The sequence below is a fragment of the Somniosus microcephalus genome, chromosome 7 (assembly GCF_052327205.1).
Source record: "Somniosus microcephalus isolate GS21.2 chromosome 7, FLI_Smic_1.0, whole genome shotgun sequence".
Taxonomy (NCBI): Eukaryota; Metazoa; Chordata; class Chondrichthyes; order Squaliformes; family Somniosidae; genus Somniosus; species Somniosus microcephalus.
The window spans coordinates 192,159,105-192,178,913 of record NC_140993.1 but is presented as its reverse complement, the minus strand read 5'-3'; the positions used below and the strand labels follow the sequence as shown (position 1 = coordinate 192,178,913).

The following is a 19,809-nucleotide window of genomic DNA, read 5'->3' as shown; positions in this document are numbered from 1 at the left end:
TCAGTTTACTGTGAATTCATTGGGGGAAAAGCTCATGTGAAAGTAAATCAGGCAGTTGCAATCCAGTTCCTAATCGACAGGAACCCCTAGCATAAAACTAACCCTAATTTGTTCTAAATTGACAGTCTCAGTTAGAGAAACCACAGGATGACTGGTCTGTGAAATGGGGGAAAAGGAGAAGCTTGGTTCTGCTTCTAACCTGGGAGTAATTATTGCTAACATTGAGTGCCTGAAAGAGAAATGGATCCATTCTCCAGCACTAACATTAATCACCTCATAAGTACAGCCTTCAATTAAAAATGGTTGTTTAAAAAGATAGACAACTTTTGAGCCATAGTTAGGCCATCAGACCATGGTGCAGACAATGGAAACATCACCAAAGTGCCTAGAAGGTGGAGTGTTGCTCTACGGTCTCCTGCTGCGCATGCCCTACTCCCGCCCGCCGACCTCCAGATCATTCCTGCCGGGTTCGTGCGGGAGTTGGGCTTGGACTATGATCATGAGGCCCGGCAGTTAAAATGGCCTGGGCCTCACGTCACAAGTCGGGGCCAGCCTCCCACTCACCCTGTGAGCCTCACACTGATTTCTCGCCCCGAGTTAAAATCAGAGCTCTAATCTTTGCAAAACATGACATTGCAAATGCTTGACTTTGTCACAGAATGCAATTCTGATTATTTAACGAATACAGGCTCGACAACAGAATGCAGTGCAAAGAATGTCTCATTCCCTGCATTGAAATGCTTCATTTTGGCAGACAGAATAAAATAAATTGCTTATTCAGTGAATTCAATATTCACTGTTCAGTCTCATAAATCAGAAAATTGAAAATGGTTTCTGTTGTATGCAAACATTGTATTACAAACATGCAGTGGATTGTTAACACCTAGCGATTCTATCCCTTGAGTTGTTTGCTATCTTAACATAGTACAATATGTATCGTTTACAAATAAGCAACCACAAATTATTTCTTGATAACAATCATGGGGACTGAATTTCCCTGGGGTCTCTTCTATTCCGCTGCTGTAACTTAGGTTGAAGTTTGGCTGAAACTTCACCTACGTGCGTAAACATGGTTTCTAGTGAAGTTACAATGGCGGAGTGGGAGAAGTCCCATGGAAATTTACCCCCATGGTGATTACATCATAAATCTTCATTAATGGCCTAATATATTAACTCAAAGCATATTTCTGTCAAGGTTGTATTGTGAGGCACTGTGTGTAAAATAGCAGACTCCAAATTGAGCAGAACTACCTAAAACACAAGCAGTTTTAACAAAACTGAATGATTTTGGAGACTAGGAGGGAATTTTCCCAGCCCTGGAAGGTGGGTATGGAGGCAGGTCTGCTGGGAAAATGGCAGAAACTGGGAGCGGGTACCAAACACGCTCCCAACCTGCCTCTGTGCCATCTTCCCGGAAGGCGGGTCCCAAGTCGCGCAGGGACCCGTCTCCTCGAGGCAGGAAGGGGATTACAGCCAATTAACTGCCTGTTAGCAGATAGTTAACAGGCAGTTAAGAGGCTTATCCCCATTTCACCCCTGCAAGTGTGGGCTTCCTGACGGCTGCGAACCTCGCCAGTGGGTCTGCAGGGGTGAGAGGGATTGAAAAGTCCACTGTGGAGGTGAGTGATAGGTGCAAGTGTGGAGAGATAAATATGAGAGGTGAGTGTAAAGTGTTAGAAAAAGTTTACTTACCTTTGATTCTTCCTGCAGGCATCAACCCTTGGGGATCCGGATATGCCTCATCTCAATGGCAGAGATGACAGAATGGTTGCTGCATTCTCACATGTAGCAGCCATCTGATTTCTGCTGAGGAAAGAGGTTTGGTGAGTCTTGAGTACAAGAACTCACCGAACAAAAAAGGATGTCAGTGTTTGACAGCTTCTCAAAGCTGTCAAATGCTGACAATTCATCTGTCAAAAAATGTTGACAGATGAAATGTCATACGCTGACGTCCTCTGTCACCGGCTTTCCCTTAATTGGCCGGCTAAGCCTGCAGACAACCAGCAGTCCCGCCCCCAACATGCCCCCATTGAGAAAATGCAGCCCTATATGTGGTTATACAGGTTTACAAATGACGTATGGCCATTTGAGTGAGAAATCAGCACCATTGTCCATCAAAGCCTGAGTCAGGCGAGGAGGGGAAAAATGGAGGGAAAAAATTACTTTGTATATTTAATTTGTAATAATTAGAACATAATGCTGATGTCTACTAATATGCTGTCTTCCTAAGTACTATACATAATGAGGTATAATTTCCTCCAATTGTTAATGAGTGCAAAAGTCCTTGCGAATGTAAAGTGGGTTTTCCCCATTTATATTTGCACCAACCTTTTCACTCACATAATTGGCCAAAGAAAGATATGCCCAAATGTTCATTAGAGGATGAATCCATTTGGAACCTACTGTTGGACTCAATCTTCATTTTGTATTTTTTTCTTGGACAGAGTTGCAAAGCAGTACTTGTGGAAACCCTGGTGTACCACATGGAGGCATCGTTCATGGTACAAGCTTTGATATTGGAGACAAGATCACATACTCCTGCGTGAATGGTTATATCCTCGATGGACATCCTCAACTAACCTGTATGGCCAGCTCAGGGAATACTGCATCGTGGGATTTTCCTGTTCCCATTTGTAAGGGTGAGTAAAATGAATTCCATCAAGCCTTTAATTTACTACTTGAGTCATCTGGAAGAACTATTCATTATTCGCTAATGTTTGATGCTGTCTATTGCATTTTATAATGCTATTTTATTTTCTTACATTAAATTATTATGCTGTAAACAAGTGCTTTAGATTGGAGTAAATCTTTCCCTTATAACTCAAACATTTTGGCAGATGTTGGATACCTTATTAAAATGCAGAATTTGAATCCTGAATCTACACTGCAGAATTTATTGCTAAGATCATATTGCTCCTCTCATTTTGTATGAACTGGTTTCACTTTGAGGTCATGAGTTGTACAGATGATATTGAGGACTGTAGCTCAGATTTGACCCTACACTCAATCAATGAAACAGGGGAACAATGAAAATATAATAATATTGAAAATGTGTATTCAAGGTCAAAAACCTCTGTTTATTATGATTTGAATAAGGGATCAATTACTTGTCTAAATTTGTTTTTTTTTAAATCCCTATTCAGATTAGGGTTTTAGTTTTCTATTGGTGGGTTTTTAATACTCTCTGATTTTTCTCAGTCTTCAAAAGTAAACCGTTGTAATTTCTGAAAGATTTTAAATTTTGTTGTACATGGTGTGACTGAACTTGATATGAAGAAACAAAAGAATTTTACAAATTATTACAGTTTACTGAAAAAAAAATCCCATTATGAGTCTGTTGGAAATCAATGGGTGGACTCGATGTGTCAGAGCCCAATAATTTATTCATCTGCACCTGCAAATGATTTAAGGGTGAATTTTCCCAAACTCTTGATCTGCTTTTGAATGTTTATTTCAAGGAAATATCTTTTTATATTTGTAGGGAATATGCTGAAACTGAATAACCTTTCTAACGTATTATGGTTCTCATTAATGGTTTGGCAATATGTTGCTACAATAGTGGAAAGGAAGATGACAAAAGCAAGAGGCACTAACTACTATTAGAAACTTTGGTAGCTGGGACAAAGTCAAGTGTAAAGCCATGGTATCAGCTCAAGTAATACTTTTGATCTGCTAAATTTAAACTGGATTATGGGCTATTGCCAGACATGTGTCAGGTCTGTCAATAAAATGTATCTTTTATTATAATAGAGTAGATTCTCCTCCTTTTGTTAATATTAGCAGAGGAAAACATAATCCAGTTGTCCAGTAGTATCTGAATGTCTGTTGTAATATGGGACATTTGAACTGTGATCTGGATGTCAGGAATGCTTCACATAACAAAGAGCCAAACAAAATAGAAAAATTGAAGCTCTTCTCTTTGGTAATTGCAATTAAGTAATTTGTAATGTATGTGCACGCTTTGAAATACAATGCCAACCAGAGCCAATGTTAAATTGTGTCTTTGTCACCAAAGCTGCGATTGAACCAGTGTTACAGTAATAACCCTTATTGTTTTATTTCTAAAGCTAATCATTTCATGATTTTTAATTGAAATTACACAGCCAGCTTATTTTATACCAAAACTATTTTAAATTTGACTAAGTAGCAGTGTCCATTGTATGGAGTCTATGGGGCAACAACAGGGTTTTATGTTTTAAGTGCAAATGTAGTAAGTTGAGAAGTTTAAGCTGAGAACCAGTTAAATGAACAAGTAAATATAATTGCTGCTGTACCACCAAATAAAAATGATATGCAGTAACAGCTGCTGCCATAGGCCAATTTTAATCAAATGTATAAGTGACGTATTGGAGTAAAAATTATTATATGTTGAGCAGTGCTGCCATTTTCTTATTTTCAAGGAACCTCACTTGCTTTTTTTCTTGCTTTTAAAAAACTTTTTTGTATCATTAAAAAGATTTGGTTTGTTGTTGCACAAAGTGGACTATCTCCCTGAGCCCTCTTAATTGTCAGACAATTTGTGTGTTTTTACTGAGTTATAAAATAATTGTAGAGTATTTTCAAGCTTGTTAGGAGAGATTACACTTTATAACACGATCACAACTCAGGGGTTTGACAAACTGTTATTTTGTAAAATATAGGTGAAATTAGATAACTGACCCCAGTCATAAACAAAATAATTTTGTCAAATGGAATAATTACATAATCAGTACTGAAAGATCTGAGGAGTTTTTTTTCCAAGTGCTCAGTTTTGTGGTTCCATTTTAACTAAACAAGAATGGTTACTGCACATGGCAATTCTCCCATAAGTTTAATTTTCCGCTTACGAGCTATTTGATGTGTAGATCACAAATGCAGAGAATACCACTACCGAGTCCCAAAAGATTACCCTCAAAATGACTGCCAGGTGATAAGCTAGTGCTTTTGCAGTACCTTTCCATGCCATCAATTGGCAGCCAAGTTTACTCCTCTATCATCAGATGCCCATTTTCAGCACTATATTTCAGGTAGATTTCGGAGAAGATATTTTACTGTGTATTTCATTATGAAATGCAGTTGTTAGTTTTTTTTTAAAAGCCCATCTTTGCATTTAGGGGTAGGCAAACAGCTGTGAAGAGAGTTGAAATCTACTTCACATGATGATGGGAGGCATTAGTCCACCCTCCTTGTTTACATTGGTGCCCTCTCTGGAGAATTTTCAAATATGATAGCCATAGCTTGGAAAGGAAAAGCAAGTAAAAAGTAAACCAGGTCAGCAAGTTATTCAACAAAAGTTATTTAATGAGCATGAAATGATTTTTATACTGTATGTATTTTAGGCATGAGTGGTATAAAATCAACAATTCTGTTGATTGCTTACAAAATATATCATTCTGTACAAGAGAATTGGCACCATGGGTGAGAGCACAATATAATGATTCTATCAAAGATCAAAAATTAGATTCATTATGGTTAGGATGACCATTTCAAATTTTGCATTACCTATGGCTAATTTCCCCATAAATGGAATATTTCCCCGTAAAAGTTGTACAATTATAATAACACATTAAACCATCGGTATGTCTGAAAATAGAATCAAATTAAAGTGATTACATGAACTATATCTAAAATACACTCACAACTAGGATAATAAAAGTTCATATATCAACAGTTAAGTGTTTTAGTTATTCAACTTCAGGGTGATGTATAAACAAGTCCAGTCAGAAATTTTTGCAGCATTATTGAATCAAATAAGCTGTGTAACATAGTATAAAAATTATATTTTGTATTTTAGCAATGCTGATTAAAATACTATAAATGCTGACAGTAGAACAGGGGTATGAAGTTACATGCACTTTAAAATGATTGCTAGTTCACTTGACTGTCAAGTTGTTTGCAGCGATGGATTTGACAATATGAGAATCCTGAATGAAATATGATGGGGGGAGAAATTCCCTAAATTATCGCCACCCGTTAGCACGGCGTAATGTCAAGAAAGTTGCGGCCTCTGCTCTTCTGCCAGCTGCTGGCGGGTCCTGCAGCGTCCTCCATTTTCGTGGGCCCAGTAGCGCTGCCATTAAGGGGTATCGTCCTGAAAAGAAAAATGGAGGGGTGGTGACGGCACATAGACTTAACGTTACCACAGCGAACTTCGACCCGAGTGCTGAGTTCAGCACTGCGTCCTAAGCATGCCAGGTAAACCCGGCATGCAAGCAGACTCACAAAGGTGCTGTCAGCACCTCTTAAAGGGACACACACATCTTTCAGGTAAGTTTGCATTTAAGCTTTAGGACTAGGTTTTTATGTTTTTACTGAAGTAGTGGCTTGCTGTAATAGATGCTAAAGGTTTTTTAAGTGTGTAGGGAGTGTTGCTGTATGCTTGCAAGCCTTCAGATGGTAAAAGAAGGCCCTCAGATGGTAAAGGAAGACAGAACATGCTGCAAATACTCAGCAGGTCAGGCAACATCCGTGGAGAGAGAAACAGATTTAACGTCTCAGGTCGAGATGTTGGCTGGCCTGCTTAGTGTTTCCAGCATTTTATGCTGTCATTTCAGATGTACAGCATCCGCTCGCAGAAGGAAGAGGAAAACACAAAAGAGGAAGACACAGAAGAGGAAAAAGCCAATAGGAGGAAGCAGAAGAGGAAGAACCAGAAGAGGAGGAAGCAGAAGGAAGGATGCAACTCAGACAGCTCCTTTCCGGCTTTATATCCAGGATGGAATCATCCGCCTGTGGTCCCAGTGACCACAACCCCAATTCTCCTTTCAACATTTGTCCCACACCTTACTTTCCCTCTGTTACTGACCATCACAGTGTCCTCTTGGCCACATTGCTGAAATAAAAGACACCACAAAGCAAACTTTCCAATCCAACTATATATATCTATCCATCCAAAATGACATCAAGAAATCAACTCATCACCCTTATGCATTCTCTTAGTGACTGTCTTGTGTGTGCCTCTGCCTATCCTATTGATGTCATGTAGTGCTACCCCAGTGGCTGCAACATGGCTGATGGAAGGCTGCTGACTTTCAGTGGGGGACACTGCAAATGGCCTTGCAGGTCGACCATGAGGAGGCTGGGAGTGTCAAATCTAGTGATGGTGTTTCTTCTTCTTCTTCTTCACTCTCCTTTCCCTCTTCTTGGTCACCCATTGGCTGGGCAGGCTGCACTTCTTGGGTTTGAAATCAGGAAGGCACAAGGGTGGAGTTCTGGTGAGGAGCGAGCAGGAAAGCAAGAGGTGCATGCAAGTAGGAGGATAACGTACAAGGATACCAGCATCTTGTACCCTTTCAGCCCCGCCACTGGCCAAGGATTCAGCCATGCTCCTGCCAAGAATGGCCTGTACTGTCTCCTTCAAGGGGGTGAGGTGAGGCTAGGAATGGGAGATGTGCATCGTGATTGGTACAGATTGTTTGTAGGTGAGTGATTGGAGGGGGCAGGGAAGTCGTGCATTGAGCAGTGTGTGAGGCTAGTGATGCAGTTGATAGGAGACGGCTTTTGAAGGTGCATTCACTGACCTTGACCAGTGGTCTGAGGTCATGAAGCTTCTTTGGGCTCTGGAGCCAGGTGGTGGGGGCGACACTGCTGGCAGTGACAGCCTTGGTGATCTGGTCACACATCATACTTTCTGGAGGGCCTCCTGGCCCCAAAGCTGGAGTGCTGTGTGCGAGACCCTGGGTGTCCCTTCCCTGGCTTGTTGAGCCATTTGTGTTAGTGCTGAAGCACTTCCCATTTTTTGAGGTTCAGAAGGAAATTCAGCTTTAAGTGCTGAAGACTCCCATTTTGGACTTTTTAATGCTAATTTTTTTTGAAAGGCAGTAAGGGCTGAAAGCTGCATTTTTTTTCACTTTTTAATTTTTATTAGTTCTGAAACCATCGCCCCTTTAATTAATTCATTGTACTTTGAATTACCCACAATTCCTTACAAACACCACAGCCTCACTCCCAGAGGTTGTAAGAAGCTGGAACGCCGCACCTGGACACGTGCTTCGGGTGGTATGCTTCCACGAGCACCACCAGGAGGGCATTACACTGTAAGTTAGCACTGCGGCCATTTTCAGCGTTCTGAGGCCCCAGTGACTTTGGCCGGTTTTTGCTGATATCCAATTTCTAAGTCGATGTGTTCTTAAGGCAATCTCATGACGAAATGAGGTGATAACCATAGTGGCATAGAAATTTATATATGAAAATCAAAGTGCAGCAGTTATACACATTCTACACCCTCTCGAGTAGAAATTCATCTGGGCCTGCTTTCGGATATAGAATGGGCACAATGCAACTAACCTACAGCCCAACCCGCAATCCCGAGGCCAGCTGAAAATTAAGCCATAGGCCTTATTTGAATAATTTAGGCAAGCTGACAGCACCTGTCATGTCAGCACAGGCAGCTCGCCCATTGCAGCAGAGGATTTTCAGGCTGCTTGCCTCTGCGGCAGCGGTAAGTCTCATGGGGATGGGTGCGAACGGGAGAGGGGCCAATCGCGGGTTGGCAGCTGCCCTTGGGAGTGCTGTGGAGCTGGGAGGAGCACTCCCGCTCCTTCTGGCTCTACATCAAAGGTTTTTCAAAGAAATAAATTGATTTACCTTTTTGGTGACAGCTGCTTACATCCAGATTTGGAAAACCTGAACAGAGCAGGCCCATTGCCTACTCCACTCGAGGTGGCCCAACTTAACATAGAAACATAGAGGATAGGAGCAGGAGTAGGCCATTCGGCCCCTCGAGCCTGCTCCGCCATTCAATGCGATCATGGCTGATCATCCAAATTCAGTACCCGGTCCCCGCTTTCTCCCCATACCCCTTGATCCCTTTCACCTTGAGAAATATATCCAACTCCTTCTTGAATATATTTAATGAATTGGCCTCTGCCGCCTTCTGTGGTAGAGAATTCCACAGGTTCACCACTCTCTGGGTGAAGAAATTCCTCCTCATTTCTGTCCTAAATGGCCTACCCCCTTATCCTTAGACTGTGAACCCTGGTTCTGGACTCACTGACCATCGGGAACATCCTTCCAGCATCTAGTCTGTCTAGTCCTGTTAGAATTTTATAAGTTTCGATGAGATCCCCTCTCATTCTTCTAAACTCCAGCGAGTACAAGCCCAATCGATCCAATCTCTCCTCATACGTCATTCCTGCCATCCCAGGTATCAGCCTGGTGAATCTTCGCTGAACTCCTTCCATGGCAAGAACATCCTTCCTCAGATAAGGCGACCAAAACTGCACACAATACTCAAGATGTGGTCTCACCAAGGCCCTGTACAACTGCAGCAAGACATCCTTGTTCCTGTACTCAAACCCTCTCGCTACGAAGGCCAACATACCATTTGCCGCCTTAACCGCCTGCTGCACCTGCATGCTTACCTTCAGCGACTGGTGCACAAGGACACCCAGGTCTCGTTGCACTTCCCCTTCTCCCAATCTATTGCCATTCAGATAATAATCTGCCTTCCCGTTTTTGCTACCAAAGTGGATAACCTCACATTTATCCATGTTATATTGCATCTGCCATGCTTCTGCCCAATCACCCAACCTGTCCAAATCATCCTGGAGTTTCTCAGCATCCTCCTCACAGCACACACGCCCACCCAGCTTTGTGTCGCCTGCAAATTTGGAGATATTACATCAAGTTCCCTTGTCTATATCATTAATATATATTGTGAATAGCTGGGGCCCAAGGACCGATTGCTGCGGTACCCCACTAGTCACTGCCTGCCACTCGGAAAAAGACCCGTTTATTCCAACTCTTTGCTTTCTGTCTGTCAACCAGTTCTCTATCCAAGTCAGTACCTTCCCCCAATCCCATGTGCCTTAACTTTACACGCTAACCTCTTATGCAGGACCTTATCGAAAGCCTTCTGAAAGTCCAAATACACCACATCCACTGGTTCTCCCTTATCTATTTTAGCAGTTACATCCTCAAAAAATTCCAGTAGATTAGTCAAGCACGATATACCCTTTGTAAATCCATGTTGACTTTGTCCGATCCTGTCACTGATTTCCAAGTGCTCTGCTATTACATCTTTTATAATGGACTCGAGCATTTTCCCCACTACCGATGTCAGGCTTACCGGTCTGTAATTCCCCGTTTTCTCTCTACCACCTTTTTTGAATAGTGGGGTAACATTAGCTACCCTCCAATCCATGGGTACTGTTCCAGATTCCATCGAATGTTGGAAGATGATCAGCAATGCATCTACTATTTCTAGGGCCACTTCCTTAAGTTTTTTTTAATTCATTGATGGGATGTGGGCGTCGCTGGCTAGGCCTGCATTTAGTGCCCATCCCTAATTGCCATTGAGAAGATGGTGGTGAGCCGCCTTCTTGAACCGCTGCAGTCCATATGGTGTAGGTACACCCACAATGCTGTTAGGAAGGGAGTTCCAGGATTTTGGCCCAGCGACAGTGAAGGAACGGCGATACAGGTCCAAGTCAGGATGGTGTGTGGCTTGGAGGGGAACTTGTAGGTGGTGATGTTCCCATGCGTCTGCTGCCCTTGTCCTTCTAAGTGGCAGAGGTCGCGGGTTTGGAAGGTGCTGTTGAAGGAGCTTTGGCGAGTTGCTGCAGTGCATCTTGTAGATGGCACACACTGCAGCCACAGTGCGCTGGTGGTGGAGGGAGTGCCAATCAAGCGGGCTGCTTTATCCTGAATGCTGTCGAGCTTCTTGAGTGTTGTTGGAGCTGCACTCATCCAGGCAAGTGGAGAGTATTCCATCACACTCCTGACTTGTGCCTTGTAGATGGTGGAAAGTCTTTGAGGAGTCAGGAGGTGAGACACTCACCGCAGAATTCCCAGCCTCTGGCCTGCTCTTGTAGCCACAGTATTTATATAGCTGGTCCAGTTCAGTTTCTGATCAATGGTAACCCCCAGGGTGTTGATAGTGGGGGATTCAGTGATGGTAATGCCATTGAATGCCAAGGGGAGATGGTTAGAGTCTCGTTTGTTGGAGATAGCCATTGCCTGGCACTTGTGTGGTGCGAATGTTACTTGCCACTTATCAGCCCAAGTCTGAATGTTGTCCAGGTCTTGCTGCATATGGACACGGACTGCGTCAGTATCTGACAAGTCTCGAATGGTGCTGAACAGTGTGCAATTATCAGCGAACATCCCCACTTCTGACCTTATGATCGAGGGAAGGTCATTGATGAAACAGCTGAAGATGGTTGGGCCTAGGACACTGCCCTGAGGAACTCCTGCAGTGATGTCATGTGATTGAGATGAATGACCTCCAACAACCACAGCCAACTTCCTTTGTGCTAGGTATGATTCCAACCAATGGAGAGTTTTCCCCTTGATTCCCATTGACTTCAGTTTTGCTAGGGCTCCTTGATGCCACACTCGATCAAATGCTGCCTTGATGTCAAGGGCAGTCACTCTCACCTCACCTCTTGAGTTCAGCTCTTTTGTCCATGTTTGGACCAAGGCTGTAATGAGGTCAGGAGCTGAGTGGCCCTGGCGGAACCCAAACTGGGTGTCAGTTAGCAGGTTATTGCTGAGTAAGTGCCGCTTGATAGCACTGTCAATGACACCTTCCATCACTTTGCTGATGATTGAGAGTAGACTGATGGGACGGTAATTGGCCGGGTCGGATTTGTCCTTTTTGTAGACAGGACAGACTTGGGCAATTTTCCACATTGCCGGGTAGATGCCAGTGTTGTAGCTGTACTGGAACGGCTTGGCTAGGATGTAGATTATCAGGCCCTGGGGATTTATCGGCCTTCAATCCCATCAATTTCCTTAACACCATTTCCCTACAAATACTGATTTCTTTCAGTTCCTCCCTTTCATCAGACCCTATGTTCCCCGACATCTCTGGGAGGTTATTTGTCTCCTCCTTTGTGAAGACAGAACCAAAATATATATTTAATTGGTCTGCCATTTCTTTGTTCCCCATTATAAATTCCCCTGATTCTGACTGCAAGGGACCTACGCTTGACTTCACCAAACTTTTTATCTTCACATATCTATAAAATCTTTTACAGTCAGTGTTTAAGTTCCCTGAAAGCTTACTCTCATATTCTATTTTCCCCTTCTTAATTAATCCCTTTGTCCTCCTTTGTTGAATCCTAAACTGCTCCCAATCCTCAGGTTTATTGCTTTTGCTAGCCAATTTATATGTCCTCTCCTTGGAGCTTATGCTATCCCTAATTTCCCTTGTTAGCCACGGTTGAGTCACCTTTTTTGTTTTATTTTTATGCCAAACTGGGATGAACAAATTCTGTACTTCATCCATGCGGTCTTTGAATGTTTGCCATTGCCTATCCACCGTCAACCCTTTGAGTGACATTCCCCAATCAATCCTACCCAATTCGCACCTCATACCATCGTAGTTTCCTTTATTTAAATTCATGACCCTAGTCTCCGAGTCAACTACTTCATTCTCCATCCTAATGAAGAATTCTATCATATTATGATCGCTCTGACCCAAGGGGCCTCGTACAACAAGATTGCTAATTAATCCTCTCTCATTACATAATACCCAGTCTAAGATGGCCTGATCTCTGGTTGGTTCCTCGACATATTGTTCCAGAAAACCATCCCGTAAGCATTCTAGGAATTCCTCCTCCACAGTATTTTTACTAATTTGGTTAGCCCAATCTATATGTAAATTAAAGTCACCCATGATGACTGCTGTGCCCTTATTGCACGCGTCTCTAATTTCCTGTTTAATGCCATCCCCAACCTCCGTACTACTGTTTGGAAGTCTATATACCACTTCCACTAACGTTTTCTGCCCCTTGATATTTCTCAGTTCTACCCATACAGATTCCGCATCATCAGAGTTAATATCCTTCCTTTCAATTGTGTTAATCCCCTCTTTAACCAGCAATGCTACCCCACCTCCCTTTCTTTTTTGCCTATCCTTCCTAAATATTGAATACCCCTGGATGTTGAGTTCCCAGCCTTGGCCATCCTGGAGCCATGTTTCTGTAATCCCAATCAAATCTTATTCGTTTACCTCTATTTGCACAGCTAATTCATCCACCTTGTTCCGAATGCTCCTTGCATGGAAATGAATATGTATTTGTAAATCTCTGAGACTGTAAACCAGGATTCCTCTGCTTCTGCTGGAAGATCTCAAACCAGATCTAGCTGATTGAAGCCTTTTCTTGGCTTTGGTCTGTTGGAGAGGAGAGAAGGGATTCTGTTGTGGGTATGTTTGAAGGATAATGGGTTCTGAAATGCAATGACAGATTATTATGTATAATTCTGTGTTTATTATTGTTTATTCTCTCCTGCGTATTATATAAATGCAAGCATTATTGTGACCCAGCCTGTGTATGCATTCTGGATTCTAAACTCGGGTTTGTCCCACTGGACGTCTTATCAAAATGTAAAATGTCTTATGTGCTTGGCAAGGTGCTGCTAAGACTTGCTTTCATAAGCCTAGATGTCACCTTTGAGCAATGAATTTAGAAGATACAACATTGCAATACCTAGCTTTTTGAGGGCATTTATTTTTAAAATCTTGAAGAAGAAAGATTGCTAAACCCCGACATGTTTTCTGAAAGGATCTGCCTCTAGTTGAGACTCAACAACCTGTCTCTGTTAAATCATGATACGTGCACTAAAGTTCTATCACTTCCATTATTCTTCATGCACACTTGTTGAATTTCTTTATATAGATTGGACAGTTCATCTTCTTTACCCCTGTTGTATATTCATGATTAATTTTCTGTTATTATTTGTTTGTCTTTTTCTCTCTTTTTCTCTCTCTTTCTTGAAGAGTCCATGTCCCTGCATTTCCTTTTGTCGCAGTACAGTAATTGTGCCGTACTTCTCTGTCACACTTAATTATAGGTTTATTTATTCTCAGTAAATTCCTTGCATCTGATCAGCTGTCATGCAAACTTCCTCCAATAATCTCATTTTCAAAGAGAAAGTCAGTCAGAGAAACTCTCCCGAACAGAACTTAGCTGATTAACATCAGAGTCTAAGCAGGGAGTTTTAACCCAAAAAACAGGTGGGTTGGTGTCAAGTGGAAGTTAAAGTGTTAACAGTCTGAATCTCGACTCCAACCCACCCACTTCCCGTTTTAGCGGAGGCGGGATGGGGAGAGGGCAGGCAACCCGCTGCCAGGAGGCGGGTTGCCATTTACATATTATAATCAGGCTAGCATGCCTCAGGTTTAACCTCCATTTTAAATTTAACTGTATCTGGTCGAGTTTTGCAGGCCTCGTGAGACCTGCCAGCTAAAGTAAGGCGCAGACTGCTGGATCCAGGAGGTAAGTGTCTTTACACTTATCTCCTGGATCCAGCATCTCTGCCTAACCCAGACCCCACGATCAGAGACCCCCCATGTGGGCTCCTCCCCCATACTGCCCCTCGATCAGCCGCTTCCAGCCCCCTCATGCTAACACAAACCCCCCTCCAACACTGTTCCTCTGGCCCTCTGATTGGTCTGGACGGCCCCCCCACCCCTGCTCCTCCGGCCTCCTGATCAGTCCCGACCACCCCCCTGCTCCTTCGGCTCTCTCATTGCTCTTGACCACACTCCTCTCCCCCCCCCCCCCCCCTGCTCCTCCAGCCTTCCCTGTGCTCCTCCAGGCCCCACCCAATCCTGCCCTCCCTCCCTCCCTTCCTCCTCTGGCCTAATGTCACAGGCCTACCCACTCACAGCCAGTCGGCCATTCAATCTGTGGCTGTAGGGGGGAAACAGAGGTTTCCAATGCAAATCGGGCCCTGCCGTTAAATTCAGCAGGACCTGCAGGAAATCTGTTCTCCCGGGTTTGCTGACCACTTCCGAGCTGCCCTGCCCACCCACCCACCCCCACTCCCAACCCACCTCCCGATTAAAGTTTAGGCCTAAATGTCTATAGCTAATCACTTAAAAATAACCTGAGTAATCATATATTTTTTTAAAAAGCTAGGCATTCCATCCTAAATTTTGATTTGCAATTTAAAGAGCAATTAAACTCTGATTGACCTCAACCAGCATACTTCTCTCATCAAATAATTAAATTCAGACTGGTTTGAGCCTCTGCATACTTAACAAGGATTACACTTTGTGACCGAAAAGAATGTTATGCATTATATGATACAGTGGAATTCTCTACCACAGAAGACTGTGGAGGCCAAGTCACTGAATATATTTAAGAAGGAGATAGATAGATTTCTAGACACAAAAGGCATCAAGGGGTATGGGGAGAGAGCAGGAATATGGTAATATGATTATGGCCTACTCCTGCTCCTATTTTTCTATGTTTCTTATTTATCCTTATAAAGCAGCATTTGCCATGAGCAATGCCACAGGTAATCTGACATATATATGAAAATGATGCATTTGTGTACATTTTGACCAACACATTTGGGTCTTACACTTCCTTGTATGACAGACTTATACGTCATTGGCTCAAATTTCATATTTGTGTAACACTGCCAAATCACAATGAAATAGATTGGCAATGTAGCAATTAGCAAGTAGTAAACAGGAATGAAAATCACTACTCGTGAAGTTCCAAAAACTACTAATTAAAAATAAACAGTTTGCATCAGCCACCAGCGAAAGAAAAGAGGTGAAATATGAATCCAGTCAAAATATTTTTGATGTTATGTGCTAATGTTATGTTCTCTCGTAAACTGAAAAATTGCTGACCAGAGATAAAGCTTGTCACAAACATAAAAAGAAGTAAAAAAATTAATAGAAAATGATTGAACTGATTAAAATGATTGAAAGCACTAGTTGAGTTTGTTTATCCTAAAAACGTCAAAACATGTAAACCAGGAACGCTGGAGCTTTTTGAAATAAGTTTTAACGGGGGTCAGAGAAACAGAGAGTGAAATAGACTGAGAGATAAGTCTAGAGACAGGCATCCAGGAGGAACGATTGGGTGAACGAAAGAGCGAGAGAGATACACACACACACACAAATCTAGAGAAACAGAACAAATAAGAGAAAGAGAACTAGAAAGAGACGAGCATAAAACAGATGGATCAAAGAAAGCAACAAACGGAGGCATTTCTTCTGGTAAGATCAATTATAATTTGGGTAAGTGCTTTGATGCAGCAAAAATTACTGAAAAGCAAGCGCAATTGTAGGGTAAATGAGTAAAATCTCACACTGTGGGACTTACTTTTCTTAGAATCCCAGTCATTTTTTTCCTCAAGCCAGCACTTCAGTTTTCATCAGCAGTATGGTTTGCAATGCATGCCTTCTGCTCTCTCAGCCAGCCTAACACTGAAGCAAGTTTCCAACTGGTGACTCACAGCTGGTTATTCAATTGGCAAGCCCTCAATTCAACGGCACTGTTGAAAATGAGAGTTTGGATTACATTGCTCATGAGCAGAGCACATGTTAATAGTACAGGCAGTTATTGGCGTAACCAGCTAGAAACCTGATGGAGGCAGAATGCAGTCACTTTAACAAAAATTGCTGATTTAAAAAAAGAACTTGTATTTATATAGCACCTTTAGGACAGCCCAAAGCACCTCGCAACTGATGAAGTGACCATGGTGCACTATCCCTCCTCATCCTTCTCGACCTGTCTGCAACCTTTGGCACAGTTGGCCACACCATCCCTCCTCCAGCATTAAGATAGTAAAAATGCTTTTAATAAAAGGGTTCCAAGTTCAAACCTGGGAAAGTACACTTGTAAATTTCAGTGAGGGGAATCCTTTGCCAATTCATTTGAAATAATAATTCCCTTTATTGAGAAAGCTCTAAAGTCATATAAAAAACTTTTTGTATACAAAGTAATCAATTTTTTCAATGAATTACGTTTATTTAATTTCAATTTCTAAATAACTTCCAGATCTAACATAATAAATTTTACATTCATTTATTTATTATAAGCATCATTCACTTTATGCCCAACAGCTGCAGTAAAATAGCACTAGAAGAATATATTCTGTCCTTAGAAAATTGTATATCGTACAATGTACCGCGAGCAACAGGACTGGAGGTCAGCTAGTGTAGATAGAGTTTTGAGATCTGTACACCATATTTCAAGGCACTTTGTCACACATGACAAATTTAAGTTGTATAAAGCCAGTACTAGGTTAGATGTCAGGAGGTGGTTCTTTTCCCAGAGAACAGTGGACCTCTGAAACAGGCTGCCATCTCATGCGATGGATGCTGATTCGCTGAATTCCTTCAAGCGAGTGCTGGACCTGTTTCTGGCAGGTGCGGAGATCATTTCTTTCAGAAGGTAGGTACTGCAGGGAATTCAGGGCCAGAGTGATCTTCTGGAATAGTTTTGATTGCCTAGTTGGGTCGGAGAGGAATTTCCCAGATTTTTTACCCAAATTGGCCTGGTTTTTTTTAATCCTTTTTTTGCCTCTCCCATGTTCACATGGTTTTGGGTGGGGTGGAGAATGTAATATATTGTGATACACATCACAACTGTTTGGGATAGGCTTGATGGACCAGAGGGTCTTTACCGGTCTGTCATTGTTCATAGGCAATTTTTCCTTTCCCACACATATGGATGAGAAAGGGCAATTTGGCCCGCCAAGCCTGTTTCTCCAATGGTGCATATAATCCACACCATTATAAATCGACTATATCAATTCAGGTTCCTGAAACAAAGCTCGCCTTCATCCCAAAATGTTGCCAAACAAGCTCTAGACTATGAGCCTCTCTTAATGGCTCAACGAGAAGCTGAGCCATACAGACCAAGAATGTCCAAGATTTGATCCTTGGTCTGTGCTGAACTGGTTGGTTGGGTACTTCAATGGCATCATTGGCTCTGAGTTAGGAAAGGGAAAATTGCCGCGCCTGTTTGCTGTTCTGTGGCTTCTGCTGAAGGTTTTCATTTGGCTCAGCTGTGATGTCTCATGACTGAATATCTAGTCAACACTCAATGTCAAGGGTCTTGCACGAGTAATGCCCACTTCAGCCAGGTGCTGGAGGGTCACTTGCGTATGTGGAACCCTACCCCAAAACAGTAAAAACCTTTAGCAGAGGGGATGGGGAAAAAATTGGCAAGAAAAAACACCACAGAAAAATTCCCCACATGTGCACTATTGAGCAATGGTCTGCTGCCTCCTAGATGAGATTTTCCTCCTGCCTTAGCATCAGGTGGTGTCTCTTGGATTAGTTAACAATTTTAGTCTATGCTTAACCTTATAACTACTACAACAACACAAAAGCAAAATACTGTGGATGCTGGAAGTCTGAAATAAAAATAGAAAAGGCTGGAAATACTCAGCAGGTCAGGCCGCATCTGTGAAGAGACAAAACGGAGTTAACATTTCAGGTCGATGACCTTTCATCTGAACTGGAAAATGTTAAAGCTGTAACAGATTTTAAGCAAGTACAGGTGCAGGGAAACGGGAGAAGGGAGGAAAGAACAAAAGGAAGGTCTGTGGTAGGGTGGAAGGCAGGGTGGAAGGCAGGTGTGACGAAATGACAAAAGGGATGATAGTACAAAGCAAAAGGAGATGGTAATGGGACAAGTAAAGAAACAAAAGATGACTCTAGAAGAGGTGTAAATGGGAATGGCAGAATCAATAACAGCTGCCATGTGAAAAAATAGAGGTCGAGGTTATGGTCTGAAATTGTTGAACTTGATGTTGAGTCCAGAAGGCTGTAAAATGCCTAATCGAAAGATGAGGTGCTGTTCCTCGAGTTTACATTGAGCTTTGTTGGAACAGTGTAAGAGGCCTTATAATTACTAAATCCATTCTCAGCTATCTATTTATTCAGCTGGATTATAAAGAGATTAGTTCACTCATTGGGAAACCGTATTCTTTGAATGGGGATATTCAATAAACATTCAAAATAGAAGAATTAACTTTTTTTTTTAGTGTTACTTGATTTTCCTCGCTGCTGTATTTTCCTTTGATTTATTTCAAGTAATGCTCTACCTCATCAGTGAATGTTAAGAGAGTTAACAAGACAAATTACTGATAGTAAAATTATGGTCAGCAAATTGTCTAAAAATACGTTAGAAAATTACATCATGTTTTGCATTATTCAATCAAAGAACAACATGTTCAGCGAAAATGATCATCCTACAAGTCTAAAATCCTCTAAATTGCAATATATTTTCTTATAAAATCAACTGGACTCCACTCTACCATGATCCTGACCATGGGGCATTAAGCTACATAATGTACAAGCAAGAAAGCTGCATATTGTTCTACAGAAAAATAAATTCTGAACCAAATGAGCATATCGTAGTAAATTCAACTTCCAAAATACTGTTAAGTAAGTACCAACATTACACAGCTGTGATATCCCTCAGAGCCATGACAATTAGCCCAAGATGAAAATGAATTTCTGTTATTTTAGAGTATAATAGAGTTTTGAAAAAACCCCACAAAATTCACAACCTTATTTTGCTACATTATCGCTGCAAGAATAATGCTGTGGTTCAGTTGGTAGTACTCTTGCCTCTCAGAAGGTTGTGAGTTCAAATTCCACTCCAGAGACTTGAACTCATAATCCAGGCTGACACTTCTTTAAAGTACTGGGGTAGTGCTACACTGCCAGAGGTACTGCCTTTTGGATGAGATGTTAAACTGAGGCCCCATCTTCCCTCTCAGAAGGACATAAAAGATCCCATGGTACTATTTTGAAGGAGAGCATGAAGGGATAATTACTAGTCCTAGCCCCTTTAGGGCTACCCCGGATCAGGCGTATTCCCCAGACGTTCACTTTCAACTAAAGTTTGAGGTAGCCGAATCCTAAAGACGCTTAATTAGGTCTAAAGGTCCAGACTATCTCTCCCTAAAGGAAAGGAACAGCCTGAAGGTGTTACCATCCTCCAGATAGCACTTTTAATAAGCTTAGCTGGACTGTAACCTTCCGGATATTATGAGGGTCCGGAAAACTCCCCCAGAATTCTGCAACTCCTCACCAAAGAGTGCACAGAGATTGAGTTTGCG

At 42.1% G+C, this 19,809-nt stretch overlaps 1 protein-coding gene and 1 long non-coding RNA gene across 2 annotated transcripts in view; one reads left to right on the top strand and one right to left on the bottom strand.

The window, feature by feature from the left end:
- The first annotated feature begins 2,071 nt into the window (after positions 1–2,071).
- Positions 2,072–19,809, top strand: part of csmd3b (CUB and Sushi multiple domains 3b) — a 1,929,854-nt gene continuing 1,912,116 nt past the window's right edge. Inside the window, exons 1-2 of the mRNA XM_085993978.1 lie at positions 2,072–2,090; positions 2,445–2,639. Coding sequence (XP_085850104.1) covers positions 2,072–2,090; positions 2,445–2,639 — 214 coding nt within the window. The remainder of the gene's footprint in view (positions 2,091–2,444; positions 2,640–19,809) is intronic.
- On the bottom strand, positions 5,266–16,183 carry LOC147115048 (uncharacterized). Its single transcript, XR_015078926.1, has 3 exons — positions 16,053–16,183; positions 12,938–13,155; positions 5,266–6,070 (listed from the first exon to the last, which is right to left on the bottom strand). It is a non-coding gene; the product is annotated as an uncharacterized LOC147115048 (long non-coding RNA).